General features: G+C 38.5%; 1 protein-coding gene across 1 annotated transcript in view; it reads left to right on the top strand.

Annotated features, from left to right (window-relative positions):
- Positions 1–15,494, top strand: part of LOC105281448 (twitchin) — a 74,591-nt gene that overhangs the window by 17,141 nt on the left and 41,956 nt on the right. Inside the window, exons 34-52 of the mRNA XM_026973992.1 lie at positions 2,333–2,483; positions 2,771–3,007; positions 3,481–3,617; positions 9,385–9,510; positions 9,728–9,872; positions 9,955–10,094; positions 10,173–10,317; positions 10,423–10,564; positions 10,671–10,795; positions 10,861–11,214; positions 11,310–11,516; positions 11,593–11,901; positions 12,130–12,720; positions 12,950–13,255; positions 13,361–13,663; positions 13,780–14,064; positions 14,211–14,522; positions 14,662–14,964; positions 15,133–15,414. Of these exons, the coding sequence (XP_026829793.1) occupies positions 2,333–2,483; positions 2,771–3,007; positions 3,481–3,617; positions 9,385–9,510; positions 9,728–9,872; positions 9,955–10,094; positions 10,173–10,317; positions 10,423–10,564; positions 10,671–10,795; positions 10,861–11,214; positions 11,310–11,516; positions 11,593–11,901; positions 12,130–12,720; positions 12,950–13,255; positions 13,361–13,663; positions 13,780–14,064; positions 14,211–14,522; positions 14,662–14,964; positions 15,133–15,414 (4,600 nt within the window). The remainder of the gene's footprint in view (positions 1–2,332; positions 2,484–2,770; positions 3,008–3,480; positions 3,618–9,384; positions 9,511–9,727; positions 9,873–9,954; positions 10,095–10,172; positions 10,318–10,422; positions 10,565–10,670; positions 10,796–10,860; positions 11,215–11,309; positions 11,517–11,592; positions 11,902–12,129; positions 12,721–12,949; positions 13,256–13,360; positions 13,664–13,779; positions 14,065–14,210; positions 14,523–14,661; positions 14,965–15,132; positions 15,415–15,494) is intronic.

Raw genomic sequence — 15,494 nt, 5'->3', positions numbered from 1 at the left:
TATTTTGTACCATATATACGTCGCGTGCGATATATCGATATTTTTTTCCTTATTTATTATTGCGTGCTTCAAATTTTTGAACCACTCGTACGGAGCCTCTCTGAATGGCATTCAAAAGATGCGTTTGTGAATTGGGTGATTAATGGGGGAGCTGATTATTTCTTAGCGAAAATGTATGTAAATTTGCTGTAAACTTTAAGCTATTATTTGCAATGGTTCTCCAAGTCGGCTTGCTAGATTAATAAAGAAATAAAGTTGTCTCGTAATAAAAATTCGTTGGTTTCTTTATCAAGAAAAATTCGCTGTCAAAGTTGTCAAAAGATTCACATACGTAATTTGCAGATGTTGTTTGAGGTCTGTGCGCGTCAATAAATATTGCAAAGAGCACTTCTCTCGCGCTAGTCAACGCCGAAGACGTGCTTCGAGCGATGTTTCTACATTGCGTCGATTTGTATGCAAATTCCTATTTTTCTTGTAATATTTTATTGTAATTCGAAAGCGTGTACAGATCGATCCGATGTAACAACATTTGAAGAAGCTCGTCGCGGCCGCGTTGCGGAAATTTTGCTTATTAGTTCGAGCGGATACACCTGTACATTTTATGCGGCTGTAGATGCAGTTTAGATGCAATTGTAATGGTGGTAAGGGATTGGCAATAACTTAGAATACGGATATATCATCATGTAGAAATTGTTTGCACTTCTTCTGTACGTTCCGTCAAGAAAATTCTATTCATGTCATCTTTTTACCTACCACCATTAAGTAGTTACGACTTGGTATCAGATCTGTCGCATTAATGCAACAGACTTACTTAAACATTTTGCAGTATACTTGAGCGACTAAAATAAAACATTGAAAGAACTGTTTGATAAAATTATCGATTTCAATCGATTTAATATCAAGTTTGATAAAACGATTGTATATAACGATCATCAAAAAGATAATAATATTTATCTGTTTGTAGATTGTATTTTTTAAATTTGATTTATCTTGCGTAATGAGAAGTCAAAGTGTCGGCGATTCTGATTGAATCCGCTTGTAATATCGTCTTGCTATTGCGATAGATTTGATACCGAGCGGTTTGCTCCTATATGTCAAAGGTATATGTGTGAAATAACGTATTCGTGTAGAATTCTCTATGTATAGGTGTAAAACATCCATCGTGCTCACACTATGTATGTCAAGTAGATCCGGTCGGGGTACTCTTACTATCATCGCCGCAAATACGATGTTCCTTTAAAAACGAGACTCGCACTTATCTTGCGGCGTGTCATCGATACCAATTTGCACATGCGGCATCGTATTTGCGCGTCGTGTAGATACTATAACGTGCCTCTTTGTAAATAATCCTAATCGTTGAATTTCCTGTTAGACGAACATCCGAATCCGGCAATTTAGTTGACGTTACGAGGATCACTGATCAGTCCGGAGTAAGCATTATCATTACGTTGATCATCAGAGCACCAATACGTATTCGCATCAACATCATCGAGCAGTAAATGACAACATCATCATCGTCCATCATCATCGTCACACGCATCATCATCTCGAATTCATCGTTTTCACTCTCTTCCTCACATTTCTGTACCTTTTCGTTTTCGTTTTCCCTCTCATGTGCTTTCGTATCTTGACACTTAACAACGACGACCATTACTTATGAAAAGTCAACATCGCTAACGGCGTCCCGTCGAGGATTACCATAAAATAGTCAGACTGCACTGGCAGGGAGATTTACCCAATTTTGTGATTTACTCAATTTTGTAATTAACAAACGGTGGACTAATGAGTGAAACGTAACGCTGATTAACTATGTGAATTAACTATTAAATGTAACTAACGATAACTCATGATATATCATGTAAATAAACGTAAGTAATGAAAAAAATGTAAAAATATGCGAAATGGCATGAGCCGCAGTCCTTTGAACGACAAAAAACGGCAACTCCTGCGTCTTTTTCATTATTTCCTCTTTTGCAAAAGGTACTTTGAGAAATAATTAATTAGAAACAATTAGTTATATTAATTTTTGTCCGCGCGAAATTAAACTCGGGATTGAAGGAAACGCCATTCTCTAGAGAAATAACATAGCGATCATCTAACTATTATATCCGATGTAATATCACTTATTAACTGTAACAGATTGTAATTTACGTCTCCTTGATCCCGATTCCGCGAATTTGCGAAGCCGAGCTTGATTCTGCAAGATCAGCGGAAGTTGTCGCGAGTCGTGCTTCAAATTTTGTCGCTTTAATTCGGAAGCTTTTTTCGATTTCGCCTATGTTGAACACAAAGTATTAGCAAATTCGCTCATGCTTTAATTTGAATAACGTAGCGTCGTCGTCCGAGCACGGCGGACATCAGGAGACCCAGCGTGGCGGACCTCGAGAATAGAATTAATCTCCCTAGCACACCTCTGCGAGATGTCGGACCAGCTGGACCACCCCAGATCGTCGATGTCCAGGAATCGTACTCCGCCGTTGAAGGTATACCATTCATTTTTGTTCCTTTGCTAGCCCTCAAAGTTTCGAAAATTATTCTTTTTGAAATCTGTAATAATTATAGCTACACTGTGAGATCAGTATTTCGAATTGTGAGATTTTTACTAATTTGCGTACTTGCAAAACCAATTTTGTAATTGGAAAATTAAAAAATTTTATATAAATATATTTATGTTTATATACAAGTTGGGATATATATGTACATATAGAAAATTGTCTCTACAAAGTTCACTTAGTTATAAAAGAGTAAATGATTTATTGACATTCTATAGATTCGACGGCGTATCTCACCGTCGCGGTGGAGGGTACGCCCGCGCCAACTTTCAAGTTCTACAAGGGCATCACCGAGATCATCGAGGGTGGCCGCTTCAAGTTCCTCACGGATTCAGAGACCAACACGATCACCCTCTGCATGAGGAAGACGAAGCCCAACGATGAGGGCACTTATAAGATCGTCGTGAGCAACATCCACGGCGAGGATTCCGCCGAGATGCAGCTCTACGTTTCCGGTGAGTCAATTATTTAATCCAATGTTCAATAATATTCATAAAATTTAAGCAACACTTACAGCAGTGCCGGGATTTAGTTGCACATTTCGGGCCGATTTCGTTGTCAACTCCCACTGTTCCCCTCTTGCCGCGCGTATCTTAGAAACGAGGTGCCGGACGCTAATAAACAAGATACTTGCCGTTAAATTATTAGCGTTCGGCACCTCGTTTCTAAGATACGCGCGGCAAGAGGGGAACAGTGGGAGTTGACAACGAAATCGGTCCGAAATGTGCAACTAAATCTCGGCACTGACTTATAGCATACGTTTTTTACTCAAGAACATTCAAAAACTATTTTTAACAATTGGAAAAGAAATATTAATCACTTAGTATTACTTAATTTTTGATACTTAAATTATTAAATTAATATAAAATGGCATAAATGTCGCGTTGATATTCTAAACATTAATTGTATTATACGAATTCCATAATAGACGCCAGTGGTATGGACTTCCGTGCCATGCTGAAAAAGAGGAAGTACCAGAAATGGGCGCGAGAAGAGGCTGAGCAGGAAAAGGTGGACTTGAAAGAAGTCGAGAAGCCTATGCCGGCGTTGAAGAAAGTGGAAAAGGTACGTATCCTTATTTAATTCTACGTATATACAATACAACGTATATACATATGTACAAATTATGACATATAAATATTCTTGTAGAAAATTTAATAAAGTTTTAATTAGCGTAAGGGGGGCTGATAGAATCAATTTGTATGAATATCATCAAATTTGAGATAGGTTTAATCCGAATGGAATCGTTTCGCGTGATATATGGTAAAATTGATTTTATATTATTTTTATATATATCAATTACCGATTTACAGACGATATAATACGTATAATGCAAATGTACGAATACTATTTTAGCACACCATTAACAGCCTAGTGTCTCTCTAAATGCAAACACAGGTGATACATCAATGTTAGACGTAATATAAATTTAACAGCGCCTATCTATCTTTCTAAACTCACTTTCTAAATTAACTTTTCTCATTATTTACTTTAATTCGCCAATTACAATAGCTGTAAAATATTTAAATTAAAAGGAAACTAAAATAGAGAAGTTTTAATAGAGCTAATGAAGATTTTTTATTAATTTAGGATAAAATTACAAATCTTTTTCATCGACGATTTAATTAAACAATTGCATTCGATTGTTTCTTATCTGAAATAGTTATAGTGACTTAATTGTCGCCGATCTTGTGAAATATATTTTGCGCGACAGTGAGTTCTCAGGATCTTAGAGTGCATTTTCTGCCTCTTCCCCTCTCTTTCTCTCTCTTTCTCTCTTTCTTCTTCTCTTTGTCTACCTCTGTCCTCTTAGTCGTTACGAAGCGAGCTGCACGGACCAAGCTGGTTCCAAGACGGTGAGGAGATAGTGATCTTGACGGAGGGTGTGGAGATCCTTCGAATTTCCCTTGTCAGAAAGGGTGAAACTAACTGGAGCTGGCTCAAGGTTCTTTTCGAGCAACCTCACGTAGTTAACCCCGCAATGACAATGACGATGACAAATCTCGAGAACTAACGGGACATAGAACCCATTGTAGAACCCTTCTGCAATTTTTTAAATAATGTTTAATAATTATTACAATAGCTAGAAAATCGAGAGAAATTACGGATATCGAATCATTTAGAACTTTACTTTCACGAGACCATATGAACCCTGACTGTGCCACATATGTTCCTGATTTCCTCCTTGCCACCACTTTGCCGCACAAACGACGTAACTTTCTTCTCTCATCCGTAACATATGCACTTTTACATGTATGTTTAGAGTTAATGCTGCACTTTTTTTGAACTACATCTATCCCTCGATTCGCTCAATCCAAAGAAATGTGCACTCTAAATAATAAGTGTTTGAAATTCAAACACTTTCGTTGTCGCCGTTTTCAAGATGTTTATTAATGTTTGATTCATTTCAAACATTTATAAGTGCTGGGTTTGTGGTTGGTGTTTAATTATATTACACGCGTAAGGTGTTTGATTTTCTAATTAATTGACATTTCCTGCAAATCAAATGTTTATATGTTTTAAGTCTAACGAATTTGTTGGCGCGTAGTGGATGAATTGGTTCCTAGAGCGAGAGGAACCAATTCATCCACTACGCGCCAACAAATTCGTTAGACTTAAAACATATAAACATTTTATTTGGTCGCGACCATTAGATATTGCCAGTGTATCGCGATTTAAAATCCTTAATAAATACCTTGTTGGACAACTCTTGCTCGCGAGAAACTGCGCCGCGAGCGCCATTTAGTTTGTTGAAATTTTGTAAGAATTCAGTGCTTAAATTTGTAAGTGTTTGTTTCATAAGTGTGTAATTAGAAAGTGTTCGAAATATAAATCTGTTTGACTTTCTAATAATCAAACACAAATTGTGTTTTATTTTGTTCCCGTTAAAAATCAAACGTATATATCTGTTTAATTTGACTCATGTTTGATTTTAGGAAAACAATTTTAATATATATATAGCAATGTTTGATACGAAAGTGTTTGAAACTCAAACGCTTTTCCACTTGCGTTCGATAAATCAAACATTATTTCTGCTTAAATGTGTATAATTCAAACACTTACGATGAAGCAATTTTTAGAGTGTGTACGTTCTCTTTTTGTCGAATTGACAAATTGACTAAACTCTACTCTTGAGAATATTAAACTTTAAAACTATTAAAATTTAAAATTAATATTTGCCTTTTTACAAGATATATGGAAATTATATTACTTTTTTATTACTACTTTTATATTACCATTATTTGATTATGCACATTTTGAGGGCTAGCTGTATATTTTTACATGTATCACATTTGTCTATTAACAAGCAAGCACGATTAACGTAACCAGATAGCATATCGCTGGCAGAAGAAAGAACATAAACTGTCAATGAAATGTGTGACGAAATTGGCACCACTCTGAACGCATTGCATGTGACACTCCTCACATCGGGGAGGGGGGAAAGCATTATCTCTAAACACGTAGAAATATCATAGAAAGATATAAGAACTCTGATTTTTACGTCACTGCTTCGAAAACGTGAAATAAAAATATAGCAAAGTTCAACATAGCAAAATACATATAAAATTGCAGCACGCAGAAAAAGCATGCTGTAAAACTATAAAATTGTCGAGAATGTAAATTCTAGAATGAATTCGCTCTTTAGAAGTTTTTTATTTTTATCGAATGCTCGTCAAAATCAAAGTTCTTTAAACTCGGTATTGGCTAATTGTATAAGAGTGGCATTAACCATGATGTGTGTGTGGCGGGCATGCAGGACATCTTCGACATTCAGCGCAGGCCAAGCTTGCAGGAGCTAATCGTCGACTGGCCAAAACTAGCGACACGCGCCAAGGAGAAGGTTCGCGAAAACAAAATCTTAAAGCAATGCATCCTTGCGTTAGACTCCAAAAGCCACGAAACAAAGAGCAGAATTGCCCCGCAAGGCTTTCATTCATTTCCATTCCACGATATTCTGTTGTTGATTAAGGATTTCGAAATATCCCAGATTCTTGCGACTATCTACGATTGGGAGATCCCTTTTTGGCCTGCGCTTTTCTAAATAATCTCTTAAAATTTTCGTACAGAAAATTTAAATAGAGATACGAATGTAAATTCGTACATGTTACTCGTAAGCTCATCATGAACTCACAAAGCTGGAATGGCTAACAGATCGCGCGCTTCTTATGCTTGGCTTCACTAGAAAAAGCATCATCAACACATACGCTTGTGTCATCACGCATGTACGCTTTTCATTGATGTGTTCAAACTAAAACACATAACAACATAGATAAGTTAAGTTTGATCATTCGAACAAGTTCAGTAGATTAATCGATTAACGATTCTTTATCATCGCGCCTATTGAGTTATGTGACTCACTCATTCTGTTTCTTTCTCTCTCTCTTTTTCGTCTCATTTAACTCATAAAATTATTGAATCATCAGAGCAATTCAAAATATCATTGGTGATATTAACTGAAAATGACAATATTAATTTTGTATCAATTATATTTATTAATTATCAATTATTAAACATTAATAGTTTCACGCAACAACTGTACATTATATATTTAATAATGTTTAATATACTATTCTTAATACTTTAATAATATACCATTAATTTAATTCTTTAATAATGTTTACCCACTAAAAAAACCTTATAAAGGTGAAAAAAGTACGCCAAGTACATAAAAAATCCCACCTTGTACGCAACAAAAAGTTTAAAAAACTATTTATTATAAGAATCAAAACTAAATATGAAATCAATTGTTAACTAGCCAAGCACCTAGAAGCAATTCCGTTTGAGTATTTTATCTATATATTTCCCATGCATACTCTCTTATCGCATGACGACATTGAAGTACTTGGCGTGCTCGGATCGCATTAAAACATACTGTCAGATACAAGACACAATAAAAATCAAGATACTGTACAAAGAATTTTATAAGATATTTACAAGAAGACATGTCTAATGCGACCCGAACATACCAAGTACTTCAATGTCGTCATGCGATAAGAGAGTATGCATGGAAAATATTTAGATAAAATACTCAAACGGAATTGCTTCTAGGTGCTAGGGCTAGTTAACAATTGATTCCATATTTAGTTTTGATTTTTATAATAAATAGTTTTTTAAACTTTTTGTTGCGTACAAGGTGGGATTTTTTATGTACTTGGCGTACTTTTTTCACCTTTGTAGTTGTATTTTTTAGTGGGATATTTTAATCGAAAGTTTGTGTGACATGAAATTCCGGATAAGCTACTTGGTAGCGCGCGACGTCTATGCAGTAGCTCTCATCGCCCGGAACCTTGTTCTTTATGTACTTGGCGTCGCGACGCTACCGCGTCGCTTGATGTACAATTCTTAATACATATACTATTATTCTAATATACTATTCTGAATATTCTTAATAACTTTTTTTCATAACAATTCAATAATTATAATTCTTTTACAATTATTTAACGATCATAATCATAGTTGCATAACTCACAACGACGAGTAGCGACGAATCATCTGACAAAATCTATGATAAGAAAAGTGCCATACGAGTTAAATTAATAATCACGATCGATTTATGACAAAAGAGAATCAATCGCGATTCTTTGCTGAGACAACCATGTTCCGAGGAAGATACTATGACCGTGGATCTGCCTTTTATTGTTTCTAGAATAGTGGATCGCGTAGGCCTTCTCTGGCCGAATTAATTCCTGACTGGCCGATTCTGCATCACTTCATCAAGATGGAGGTTGGACCGGTTCCCTCGCGTGAATCGAACTCTCATCAATAAATAAATTTCATGTGATATCAAACTGCCTTGTTTGCCTGTCGTTGTTGTCCTCCACGGTCCTCCGAAACGTCTGCGACGATCTGTCTGCCTGAATTCTCTCTTTCTCTCTCTCTGTCTTTGTTCTGATTCGCTGGAGAACACTCACTCTTTCTCTCAACAACACTTTTGAGCGAATTCTTGCTTCGGACTTTATTTCTTTTATCTTCGATTAAAATAAATTCTGCTATTTTCAAATTCTACATTAATTTCTTAAGATTGAAGAATCACATCGCTATCTTTGGAACTATTGCATTTTCTGACTCGATTTATATAATTCCACTTCTAATATCTTCTTTATTCCTTCGACAAACACTCTGTATAACTGTAAAATCAACTAAAGGGATTCTGATTTGCGATGATTTGTTCTCTACGATGAGAGAAGAACGAAGAGACTGCTAATTTACAAATTGTAATTTTAAAGAAGAGTAATTGCTTTCTTCTCAGTAAACAAAATGACCAATATCCGAAATTAGAATCCCTGATATGAAGTAACGTCTTTCGTCAATGTCGTATCTTAAATGTATCGTAAGCAGAAGCTTTTCCAGCAACTATCTTCTCGCGCATCTTGCCTTCATCAACAAATACAAGACGAATATTTCTTTTTTTTAAGGAAGCCCAGCTTCCTTTCTAGAACTTCTAACACTGATCTTAATAATAGCAAGCATGAAATTTACGGGCTTGAGAACGTTTCGGCCGGCTCTGTCAACGAACGGTCGACCCGAGCTTTTTGCAGATTTTTTCATATTTTTCTCTAGAACCAATTTTTCTAGAGTCTTTTTCGAAGTCTCTTTTACTCACGGAAGGGACTTCGTCTTCGTCTTTTTTTTTGTCATCCTTGCCCTCCGTTCTCCTGCTCGCACGGAGAGGCAACACGTTTTTCGATTTTTCCGCCGGTTTTTCCCACTACCCTTGTTGCATCGCCTTGGCAAAGCAACCGCTGTCGATGTTGAACGATACTACCTATCGGACTTCTGGATTGAATCTTCGAGCGTGATCCATGGTTGATCGGTAATCTCTTTTTCGCAGAAAGCGGAAAGCTTCCTGAAGCCACTGGTGGACCAATACGCCAAGGAAGGCAAAGATAAGAAAGTCGTCTTCGAAGCAAACTTTTCGAAACCGAATTGCAAGCCAAAGTGGTTCTTCCGAAAAGATGTAAGTGTTATTCTTGAAAAATAATTCTTAATCATATGCCTTTATTTTTGCGGAATACGTGTCAAAAATAGTAGTACAATCAAAAAGCAGATAATTTCTTATGCAAAAATAAGCCAAAAATATTAAATAAAAGTTTTTTATTAAAATATAATTTGTATAATATAATTTGTATATAATAAAATAATTTAGTACGAACTAAACAAATCTTTTCCTGCAGGAATTATTCCCGTCGGCCAAATACAAATTCAAGAACGAGGAAGACTGTTACCAGCTTATCATTACTGGTCCTAAAGTCGAAGACACCGGAAAATACACGATCGAGATCGCCGGTGTGTCCAGCACAGGCTTCCTCAATGTGGACGGTATGCGGCATATTTTTCCTTCGTTTTGAACGAATTCTCGAATAACATCTATAGTCTCTCTTCATAATTTCTTAAATTTCAGAACCCGATCCGACGTACACCTTTACGAAGCCGTTGTCGAAAAAGACCAGCGGCTTCGCGAAACACGAAACTTACATGGAATGTACAGTCAGTTCTAATTTGGCGCAAGTTTCCTGGTACAAAGGCAAAACGAAACTCGAGGTAATCGATAAAGTTTGAGAACTTTTTTTAAAATCTTGAGTTTTGGTTTCTTGATGTTGATTGATTGTCGTTGCCCAGGATGGAGACCAGTTCAGCATCTCTAAGGATATGTCGGGCGTGTGCCGGCTGACGATCAAGAGCGCAACTCTCGAAGATAGTGGCGAATACACTTGTAAAATAAGCAAGCAGACGGACAAGACCGAGACCGTTCTCACGATAGTCGGTGCGTTTTATTCCTTCTTCATTAGAAAAAATTTAATTTCGTCATAATTTCAACACAGTTTTGTTGAAACCCGTAGGATTTATAACAACAGTTTTCCTTTTTCAGAATATCCTTACAAATTTGTCAAGGTGCTGAAACACCAGCAGCTGATAGAAAAAGAAACGCTGACCTTGCTTTGCGAATTGGACGATGCTGCGGGTGAAGTCAAATGGTTCAAAGGCGACCAGGCAATCACGCCCGACAAGAGGTACGCCTCGGAATAATGCTATACGCTAAATTAAAAATTAATATTTTACATAATTGCGTCCTTGATTTAAAAAAATTTAATCTCATATACACAATTTTTGCATTAGGGTACAAATTAAGGAGGAGGGCAGAAAACGAAAGCTCATCATTAAAGATTGCAAGGTAACCGACGCTGGCCTTTACTCCTGCGTGAGCAACGCTGACAAAACGGAAGCCGAGATTGTAATCAATTGTAAGTAATGCGAATAATTTTCTCAAAAAGAGGATTTACGTGTTTTCTTTTCGTGCAATTTGCAGATGCTAATCGCTTTAACAAGAAGCTGAAGGACACTGTTGCGATAGAAAGAGAGAAACTGGTGCTGGATGTTGAACTTCAGGATCAGACCGCGCCGGCTGTATTCTATTTCAATGGCCAGAAGATCGAGCCTAATGAAAGAGTGGAGATCAAGAATCTGGGTGGTGGCAAGCACCAATTGGTCTTTAACAAGTTAGAAATGACGGACGATGGTGAGATCATGTGCGAGAGCGGTCAGTTGACCAGCAGCTGCAAGCTCACCGTGAAGAAGGGCGAGAGCAAGCCCATTGTTGACTTCCCTGACAAAGTCGAAGGACCTTGCAGCGCACCCCTGGTCTTTGTTGTGCCTTTCAAAGGTAATGGCTTGTATAAAATTTAACAGAGTAATAGATAAAACGAGCAAACTTGCTGAATCTTGAATTAAAAAATTTATTTTTTGCGATCCGCATAGTCGATGGCACCAAGCAGAGTCAGGTGGAGGCGAAACTCATGAAGGACGGCAAGGCACTACCCCTCAAGGATGTCGAGATCATCGTCGGCGAGGATAAAGTTACGTACAAGATCAAGAAACCCCAACGCGAGTCGTCGGGAGTCTATCAGATAAAGATCGGCAACAATCAGGGCGAGGAAGTAAAGGATGTCAACATTGTCATGCAAGGTTCGTGTTATCCTCTTGTCGAGAAAGTCAAAGATTTTACGTCTTTGTATTTATTCTTACGAATTATTTCTCGCAGATGTCCCATCTGCGCCGTACGACGTCGAGGTCAACGAGATCTTCCAGGACTCTTGCGTCGTATCGTTCAAGCCGTCGAAGGATGACGGCGGCGCGCCTATCACGAAGTACGTCATCGAGCGTCTCGATCTCAGCTTAAAGGCTCAATGGGACAACGTCGGCGAAGTCATGCCAGGCGAGAAGTGCGTGTACAAAGTCACGGATCTCATAGCGAAGAGGGAGTACAAGTTCCGTATACGGGCGGTGAACAAGTTGGGTTCTAGCGAACCGGCGATGTTCGCTAAGCCCGTCCTAGCAAAGGATCCATGGGGTAAGTCCAACGAATCCGAATTAAAACTTTTGACACGAAATTTATTTCTCAAGTTTTTAACTTACCATTTTTTATCTCATTCTTTCGTTACTTTAAGCTATTTATTTTAGTTGGATTAGTATTTCAGTTAATATTCCAGAATATTACAGAGTATTATTCAGGATTTATTTAACATTTGCATAAGATTTGGAATAAAGAGTAAGAGACAAAGCTATTGTGTTTTTCCAGACGAGCCAGGCAAACCCACGAATGTCGATGTAACTGACTGGGACAAGGATCATGCTGATCTAACATGGACGAAACCCGAGAACGATGGCGGTGCACCGATCACCGGATACATAATCGAATACAAAGAGAAATTCGGCAAGGAGTGGGTAAAAGGCAAGGAGATCGAAGGCGATGTCACTCAGGCGACTATCGATGGCCTGAAGGAAGGTACACAGTATGAATTCAGGATACGGGCAGTGAACAAAGCCGGTCCCGGTGAACCATCTGATGCTACCAAGCCGATCATCGCCAAATGTCGATTTGTCAAGCCGTACATCGTTGGCGAAGGACTCACGAATCTGGTCGTCAAGAAAGGACAGGTCATCAAGTACGACATCAAATATGCCGGCGAGCCAGAACCGGAAGTGCACTGGTTCCTGGGCCAAAAGGAGATTGTCCAAGACGCAACCGAGAGAATTACAATCGACAAATATGAGAGAAATACCGTGCTGACGGTGAGGAAGACCACCAGACCCGATTCTGGAAAGTACAAACTGGTGCTGACCAACAGTTCCGGTACCTGCGAGAGTATTGCCGATGTCGTCGTTCTTGGTGAGCTCATTGCTCATTTTATATTTTATATTACTGTAAAATGTGTCTCTAAAGTTACACATATATTTTCTAAGCTACAATTTTGTTTGAATTAAATTATTCTTCGACGAAAATATAGTTTCACATTGTATAAAATTATTTGTTTAAGAAATAAATTCTTTTTAATTGTGTTTGTCTAACGTAATGTCGATTTATGCTGCATTCCATATAATCTATTATTTTTTTACAGATAAACCCTCAATACCGCAAGGACCGCTCAAAGTGGAGGAAGTGCGCTCCAATCATGTTAAAGTTAAATGGGACAAGCCTGAAGACAACGGCGGTACCGAAATCACGGGTTATGTACTGGAAAAGATGGATTTGGACACTGGACGATGGATTCCAGCTGGAGAAGTCGGTCCCAACGAAAAGACCTTCACATTCTCCGGCCTAACGCCGAAGAAGAAGTATAAGTTCCGCGTCAAGGCGGTCAACAAAGAAGGCGAATCCGAACCTCTGGAAGTTGAAGAAGCCATTCTTGCTAAGAATCCATATGGTAAGAATACATCTTGAAGAAATTTTATTACAGTAATGCGTTTTTATATATTTATATTAAGTTTATTCATATAATTAAAATTCAACATTATCTGTCTTTCGATAGATGAACCTGGCAAACCTGACAAGCCAGAGATTTTCGACTACGATAACGTCAGCGTGTCCCTGAAATGGAAAAAACCGACGAACGACGGTGGCAGACCGATTACTCACTACACCGTTGAAATGAAAGACAAATTCTCCGCTGACTGGATCGAAGTGGTGAAGACCACTGACGCGACTCCCGAGGCTAAAGTTGAAGGTCTCAAAGAGAAGATGGTGTACCAATTCCGCGTTCGTGCTCATAACAAGGCAGGCCCCGGCGAGCCCAGCGAACCCACCGATAACCACCTTTGCAAGCACAAGAACCGTAAGCTCCATTTTTCTTGATTTATTTTCTGATCCAAAAACCAATTTAATTATCAAAAAATTTAATTGTTAAAATATAAATGTTAATCTCCTGCAATTGAAAAATAATTTTTTTAGTGAGACCGAGAATCGACCGCACCAACTTCAAATCGATTATCATCAAGGCTGGCCGTACTCATAAGTGGTCTGTGGACGTGAGTGGTGAACCTGCACCAGAGACTAGGTGGATTTGGAGGGATAATATCCCACTAACCAGTACCGAACGCATCAAAATCGAAAACGTCGATTATCACACGGATTTCACGATCGTTAATGCGATGCGCAAGGACACTGGAAAATATACGCTGATCGCCGAGAACGCTAACGGCAAAGACGAAGAAACTGTCGAACTTACAGTGCTCGGTAAGCTTAGTTATAAAACTTCATCTTTTAGCAATATTTAATTAGAATTTTTAGATCAATTTTTAGATCAATGTGCAAATCTCTAAGAAAAAATATAATGCTACCGTGTTCAAAAGAGAGTTCTACCAGCAGTATTCTTTCCGTAGGAAAACCAAGCGCTCCTAAAGGACCTCTGGAAGTCAGTGATGTCACCAATACCACTGCCAAGGTGAAATGGGAAAAACCGGAGGACGACGGTGGTGTGCCGATCAAGGAATACGAGATCGAGAAGATGGACACAAAGACCGGCAAATGGGTCAGAGTTGGTAAAGTACCAGGAAACTCGCCCAACACGGAGTTCGAGGTCACTGGTCTAAATCCCGGAAGCGAGTACAAGTTCCGCGTGACGGCTGTCAACGACGAGGGCGATTCGGAGCCCCTAGAGAGCGAACGCGGTGTCGTTGCCAAGAATCCATATGGTATGTCGTGATTAATCGCAAATTGTTTAATCTGATTCTAATAAATCAAAACGTGCAAAATTCAAGATTGAACAATCATGATTAAAATCAAAAGGCGAAATATTCCGAGTACGAACTTAGGTACATAATTCCGTTTCAGACGAGCCACTGAAGCCTGGAACGCCCGAGATCACTGATTACGACAACGAGTCTGTGAGCCTGAAATGGGCCCCACCTGATTTCGACGGAGGTGCGCCGATCGAAAAATACATCATTGAGAAGAAGGACCGGTACAAGCCTGATTGGGAGAAGACGATCGAAGTCCCTGGGGATCAACTTGAGGGCAAGGTACCGGGTCTGAAGGAAAGGGGCGAGTATCAGTTCCGCGTTATTGCCGTGAACAAAGCTGGACCTTCGCCTCCGTCCGACGCGTCCAAGATGCAAATCTGCAAGCACAAAGCCCGTAAGTCTTTCTTAAATCAATTAATCGATTAAAAAAGATAGTGTTTACAATTTATTTTTTTCTATTTTCTGCACGATTGTGAAGTTAAACTTTAGAATGTTATTAATTAATTAAACTTTACAATTAATTTACTTTTAAAATTAATATCTTGCAATCTTGTTCCATCAGTGAAACCAAGGATCGACAGGACGAACTTGAAGCCGATTATCGTACGGGCTGGTAAGACCATCAAGTACGACATAGACGTACGCGGCGAACCACCGCCGGAAATCAAATGGTATCAAGTCGGCAACGAAGTGAAATCCGGCGAGAATATCGAGATTGTCAATATCGATTACAATACGAAGCTCACTATTACCGACAGCGTGCGAAAGAATACCGGTTTGTGGAAAATCAAGGCTGTCAATGCTCACGGCGAAGACGAGGCGGAAGTCGAAGTCACGATATTATGTGAGTGTTAAATGAATTACGGATAAATTACAAATTTTCTAAAATTGTTTTAAAACAATGAGATATTTATAATAATAATT

Source organism: Ooceraea biroi, chromosome 12 (assembly GCF_003672135.1).
Source record: "Ooceraea biroi isolate clonal line C1 chromosome 12, Obir_v5.4, whole genome shotgun sequence".
Classification (NCBI taxonomy): domain Eukaryota; kingdom Metazoa; phylum Arthropoda; class Insecta; order Hymenoptera; family Formicidae; genus Ooceraea; species Ooceraea biroi.
The sequence above is the reverse complement of the archived record's forward strand: the minus strand, read 5'-3'. Positions and strand labels throughout refer to the sequence as shown.